The 7,089-nt window shown below is 39.1% G+C and overlaps 1 protein-coding gene across 1 annotated transcript in view; it reads left to right on the top strand.

Moving 5' to 3' along the window:
* ppp1r16a (protein phosphatase 1, regulatory subunit 16A) overlaps positions 1-1,642 on the top strand; it is a 32,984-nt gene extending 31,342 nt beyond the window's left edge. Inside the window, exon 11 of the mRNA XM_057358397.1 lies at positions 1-1,642. This exon is cut by the window's left edge and continues 216 nt beyond it. Within this exon, the coding sequence (XP_057214380.1) occupies positions 1-249 (249 nt within the window). The 3' untranslated portion in view covers positions 250-1,642.
* Positions 1,643-7,089: the final 5,447 nt, after the last annotated feature.

Genomic DNA, 7,089 nt, shown 5'->3' with positions numbered 1-7,089 from the left:
GATCTCAAACGACAGAGAGCCGCGGCTAAACTGCAGAAACACCCCGCTCCTCCGTTACCTGTGTCCGCTGACCCCCGGGACAATGAGCCCATCACAGAAGAGTCTCCTGTGTCAGAACAGCGGGACGCGAGCGCTCCTGATGCCGTGTACTTTACCCCATCTAGTGGAGATCCACCGCTGCTGAAGCTGAGAGCGCCGGAGGAGGAGGACACGAGCCACACCAAAGAGCCGTGCTGTGGACTCATGTAGAGTCTCCCTCAGAATATCAGGCAGGAATGTGAACGTCACATCTGAACTCAAAAGAGTCCATGTTTTCAACACTTCATATCGATGTTAGCATGATGGACAGACGTCCGCACAGCTTCTGATGACCACAAATATACAGAAATAAACTGAAGACAGTAATAATATATATTTGTATTAGATTCTTAGCGATCACACACGTGCAATATTTCACACGCGGTACTGTTCATTCCTTCTGTTGAATGAGGTGATTTATGAATGAAGTGAAACTGTCCAGATGTTCAGAGATGGTGTGTTGATCATCATCTGGTGTAAACGCAGATCTTTACCTGAATCACAATCAGACACTTCATCTTTCAAAAAGAATCAAGGGTTTTGTGCCGTGAATGTGGTGCCGATCACAAAATATATAGAACAAACATTTCACAGAAGAACGAAACATTTGGATTAAAAGAACATGATGGGGATTTTTAATGATCATTTCTATCAAATATTTTTACATGAAATAATTATTCAATATGAAAGTTGAGTCGAGTTTAACATTGTGATATCACAGTTGAAGTCTGCTCACTAAAAATACGAGTTGAGTTTATAAAGGGCTGTTGTGTAGAAATGTCTTACATAACCAAGAAAACATTTGTTACAGTTGAACAGTCGCAGTGATCACATCACACCAAACTCTCTCTTCTGCTCAAACATCAATGTTCATTATGCCTCTCAATAACTACGTATATATTCAACATTCTGACCATGTACTGACTGAGATGCAGATGAATCACGTCCAAGAAGCGTCTTCATTGTTTGATTGATGTTACCGTTTCATTTATGGTTTAAATTATTATTTGCGTTTATTCTCTCCTATGATATCAATGTTAGCTGAATCAGTTTGTGATTCATAAAATTCATTTCAAAATCTCTGATGTTATTTAAACAGTTGATGAATGTGGTGAATTGATTGATATTGCACTTAAACTATTTTAATATGTGCAGTATTTACTTCATCATTGTTCATGAGGTTAGATAACAAAAACAGTTCTTATTTTTGTAGGAAATCTATTGAGCTTCTATAATGTTTCTAAAAAACAATGGTCTGTAAAAATGTTTAAAAGAATACATTTTATTGATTTTTGACTTTTTGTACTGAATGAACTTTAAAGTTTTGCGTGACAGTTGCTGTCTCTTCCCTGTGTTTCCTCTGATTAATAAACCTTCTGTAAATAAATACATGAACGCTTGTCCTTGATGAGCAAAATAAAACATGTACAAACACACAACATATAAAGAACACAACAACTGTTTACTGCATCTGTCTACATACAGTAATATACAGGCATTGTACTGAAGCCACTTAAAAGACCTGAAGAAGTGCTGAACTTGATACGAGTCACAATTAAACTGAACAAAGCACATTAAAATGAATCACCTTTTATTCGAAAATTTAACATTTTTTATTGTTGATTTAATGTTTTCAACAACAGAGAGAATGGTGATGAACATTAGATGAGTTTTTACAGGAGATGTGTTTTCTCTTGCTCATAAATACTGCTTTGCGTTGTTATTATTTGATGTCATTTTTTGATTGTAAGGTAATAATTTGATAACTTTTTGTGTGTGAGGTTTTTTTAGCTGGAAAAGTGCGATTTTGATTCACAACGTTGTTTTCTTGCTTGTAACAAGAGTTTTATTTTAATCTAAATCTTTAATCTTTAAATCATGTTGTTCCACGATTTTAAGCATTACAGGATTTGACTTGCATCATGGGAGGCAGGAGAAGGCAAATTTAGGGGCATTTTCTCGGACAGGAATTATGTGAATCCAGGACTAGGCCTTAGTTAAATTAGGACATTTAGGTAGTTTTTACAAACATGCTTTACAAAAAACATTACTTGTGTGCATTTTGAGACAAAACAATGGCACTGATGTATTTTAAGATATGTCACTTCAAGCTGTTTCCAGTTATTTTAGTCTAGGACTAGTCTTAAGCCCTGAATGGGAAACCACAGTTTTACTATAAAGAAATCTAAGCTGTTTAGATAATAATTGATTTATAGGTGTGGTTTAGTTAACGGGAGTTCTGTGGTGATTCACTGGCTGCTTGATCATGTTTGTGCCGCCAGAGGGCGTAACTGATGTTCAATGAGGGCTTCAGCAGGTGACCTGACCTTTAACTGAGACAGAAGTGGTCACAAGAAGAGGAAGAGTGTGATGTTCAGGTCTGACTATCAAAAACAACCTTCGGCACAAGAGAAGAGAATGAGTGAAGTCCTGTAGCTTACAGACACTCTTTAACTGAAGAAATCAGGGGATGATGGGAATGATCTCGACACGTCAAGCTCTTTATGGATGTGGAGAATCTCTTCTGAAGGAGCTCTGTGAATAATTGAAGGATTTGTGATTGTGAAATGTACTGTTTTTAGCTCACTAACATTTAAATTTGTCTTAATCCTTGGCTGTATTTTTCTTTTACGTCAACGTTTATTCTTTCTTCGTCTCTATGATGGGAATGCATTTACGTTTCTGTCTCCTGAACAAACTGAACAGCTGTGGTGAGTCTTGTCTGTCACACTGAGAAAAGAGTGAAGCTGAGTGAGAAATAGTGTGTGACACGTACAGATTCTCCTGCTGCTGAAACAAACAGCTTCTTCTCATTCACTAACACACATTGATAGCTCAATATTTGACAATAGTCTTAAAATAGACTATAGTCTTCCATGCTTAACCAGGTGCTGTGATGCTTTTTCACATTTTGAACTTTAGTTCAACGTGACACATGGCAACGTGTTGTCATTATCTGAAGTAAATTGACGAGGCAAAACTGACGGCGTTGTTACCGTTTGCATTTTGGCGTTTACCGCTGAGAAGCTGAAGCTTGTGGTTATGCTGGGGCCACACCAAAAGATTTTTTTACATCTTCTAAGAGCTTTAAACGGTAAGAGACCACAAACATGAGGAGAAAAAATCCTAGATTTAATCATTTTGCTCCTATAATGTGTGGTGCGCCATAATGTGACAGAAAGCACATGCTGACCAACTTTATGGAGATGCAGATTTCATTTTCCAACAGGACTTGGCACCTGCACACAGTGCCAAAGCTACCAGTACCTGGTTTAAGGACCATGGTATCCCTGTTCTTAATTGGCCAGCAAACTCGCCTGACCTTAACCCCATAGAAAATCTATGGAGTATTGTGAAGAGGAAGATGCGATATGCCAGACCCAACAATGCAGAAGAGCTGAAGGCCACTATCAGAGCAACCTGGGCTCTCATAACACCTGAGCAGTGCCACAGACTGACCCACTCCACGCCACGCCGCATTGCTGCAGTCATTCAGGCAAAAGGAGCCCCAACTAAGTATTGAGTGCTGTACATGCTCATACTTTTCATGCTCATACTTTTCAGTTGGCCAAGATTTCTAAAAATCCTTTCTTTGTATTGGTCTTAAGTAATATTCTAATTTTCTGAGATACTGAATTGTGACCCTGGATCACAAAACCAGTCTTAAGTAGCACGGGAACATTTATAGTAAAAGACAAAAATACATTGTGTGGGTCAAAATTATCAATTTTTCTTGAAGATATTTTGTAAATTTCCTACCTTAAATATATAAAAACTTCATTTTTGTGAGTGGATGGTCTGCCACAGTGCCCCTGATTAACAACTTCAAAGGCAATTTTCTCAATATTTTGAATTTTTTGCACTCTCAGATTCCTGAGTTTTAAACGGTTGTATCTCAGCCAGATATTGTCCTATTCTAACAACTCATATATCTATAGAAAGCTTTCAGATTATGTAAAAATCTCAATTTCGAAAAATTGACCCATAAGACTGGTTTTGTTGTGCAGGGTCACAATTTGGGATTTTCATTAGTTGTCAGTTATAATCATCAAATTAAAAGAAATAAACATTTGAAATATATCAGTCTGTGTGTAATGAATGAATATAATATACAAGTTTCACTTTTTGAATGGAATTAGTGAAATAAATCAACTTTTTGATGATATTCTAATTATATGACCAGCACCTGTATATCTAGTTGTCTGGGCTCTGTAAAGCTGAACAACACAGCTTCTGTATTATAGAGAAATATTAAATAACAACATATATGCATATTAAGAAGTGTATACAGAAGAATGGTGTATACAAATAAATACATATACATAAGCAGTTGCATTTACGTCATGACAAATTAATGCATTACAAACATAAGTATCTATTGCATAATGCTCGGGTGGTATATCAACATATGAAATACAGAACAATAAAAACCGGCAGCTCCATCCCAAATAACAACAATGGGACAACAAGTGGCCGACTTCACGCGGCGCTGCGCAGACTGATCAGTGAATGACAACAAAGTACCGCGAGAGTGATTAGAAAGCACCGCTTGCTCTTTCCGGCGTGATGACCTCAAGTCTGTCCCAAAATGCACTCCCATGTACCCTTGTGGACTCGTGCCTAGTGCCCCATAGGTCTACACTTCATGACATCACCAAGTGTGGACTCAGAGGAGGGCCACAAGACCAGAGTGGCCATTTGGGACAGGGCCTAAATGCAGTCTTCAATTATATTGGCAACAGGTGCACCTCATCAAGCAGGTTGGCACCAGGAGAATCACCTGAAACGCACACATACGACCTGCAGGGGTCGTCACAATGTATTGTTCTCATTGACCTCAAACTTTCATAGTAATATTCATTAGCTCTGCACAACAGGAAGGAATTTTTTGAAAGTTTTATTTGATGAACTTTTAAATATTCCTCTAAGGGGATTCATGAGATCATCACCAACATGATGCCAAGATGAGACATTGAAGATGTTAAAGTGCAAACGAAGCAATGAAGTCAAGGACATGCCTCAGACAGATTATAATCAAAGATAAACATTACAAACAGAATTAAAGCTGCGAGCAGCGATGATCGGGCCCTCGCGGAAAGTGCCACCGCAACCCGATTGCATAAGGAAAACAGCGAATGGTAGGCAATAAAATTAATGCAGGCGAATTATAGTAGGATTTGTTATTTATTTAAATGCGTCACATTCCCTTTTTCCAGCTGGTGGCGCTATTGGCGACATGGATATGTGTTCAGGCCAGGACTCTTATCAAACATGTGAAGTGTGAGGCCGGTCAGACATTGTGTGCCTGAGTTACTAGAGCTTCCTGTTTCATGGCGAAACATCAAACTTTGTCACGCCACCATGGACACGCCCCTCAACGAAAAGTCAGGAACTTGCAATGTATCGTCACAAAGGTCTAGGAAGTTATATTATAGAAAGACTTTAAATTATTTACATGTACCAGATTTCCTGTTATTTCTTTAAATGCGTCACAATCCCTTTTGCCAGCTGGTGGCGCTATTGCTATAAGTGAACACTGACATGGATATGTGTAATCATAGGCGATAAAATTAATGCAGGCGAATTATAGTAGGATTTGTTATTTATTTAAATGTGTCACGTTCCCTTTTGCAAAGCTTCCTGTTTCATGGCGAAACATCAAACTGTGTCAGGCCGCCACGCACACGCCCCTCAAAGAAAAGTTAGGTTCTTGCAATGTATCATCACAAAGGTCTGAAGATCATACTGGCCAAATATGATGCAGACTTGTTTGAATCTGTATGAGTAAATCACAGTTTAAAACATGCTACTTCCTGTTTCCTGCAGGTGGCGCTATAACAGTATCTGAATATTACCATGTAGATGTCTTCAGGCCAGGTCTCTTATCAAACATGTGAAGTTTGGGGCTGGTCAGACATTGTGTACCTGAGTTACTATAGCTTCCTGTTTCATGGCGAAACATCAAACTTTGTCAGGCCACCACGGACACGCCCCTCAGAGAAAAGATAGGATCTTTCAATGTATCTTCACAAAGGTCTGAAGATCATACTGGCTGTACTCTTCAAATATGATGCTGATCTGTTCAAATCTCTATGAGGAGTTAATCACAGTTTAAAACGTCACTTCCTGTTTCCTGCAGGTGGCGCTATAACTGTATCTGAATATTACCATGTAGATGTCTTCAGGCCAGGACTTTTATCAAATGTGTGAAGTCTGGGGCCTGTTGGACATTGAAGGCCTGAGTTACAACAACTTCCTGTTCATGGCGAAATGCCAAACTTTGGCAGGCCGCCAGGGTCACGATCCCCAACGAAAAGTCAGGATCTCCGCAATTTAGCTTCGCAAAGGCCTTAAGATGAGAATGACATGAAGATGATGTTGATCGGATTAAAACTCTAGGAGGAGTTCGTTAAAGTACGACGGCTGGAAATTGAAACAAATTACAAAATTGCACAGGAAATTAAAAATAACGGACTTCCTGTTGGGTTTAGAGATATGCTCCAAGAGACTTTTCTTAATGATTTGGGGTGTTCTATGAACCCACCAAATTTGGTGCATGTACGTTTTGCGTAGCGGCCTGGGCAGTTCTAGGTGGCGCTAGCGAGCCATTTTGCCACGCCTAATTTTGAAACCCCTATCAGACGTAAATTTTCGCCATGTCTGATGCGTGTGCAAGTTATTGTGCGTTTTTGAGCATGTTTAGTCCTTCAAATTAGCGGATGTTGGAAAACATCATGGAAACAGGAAGTGTGTCTTATATCAACTGCATACATCGAGTCATTCGGATGTCTGATGTAAGTCCCTGTCATAGCGCCACCGACTGTATGGCAGCAGAAAGTGTGTGACAATCCACTTTTATTCAGGCCTTGAAATTCATTTGTGTAAGCAGTGTGATCATGGCTGCTCGCTGATAGATTTCTTTGCTTACACAAATACCAAGAGGAACCATAACAAGTCCTTTGAGCACTGTGAATGGAATTCGTTCTGATCTCTTTAATGTCATGTCATGTC

Source organism: Triplophysa rosa, linkage group LG18 (assembly GCF_024868665.1).
Source record: "Triplophysa rosa linkage group LG18, Trosa_1v2, whole genome shotgun sequence".
Lineage (NCBI taxonomy): Eukaryota > Metazoa > Chordata > Actinopteri > Cypriniformes > Nemacheilidae > Triplophysa > Triplophysa rosa.
This window is presented reverse-complemented; position numbering and strand designations above follow the sequence as displayed.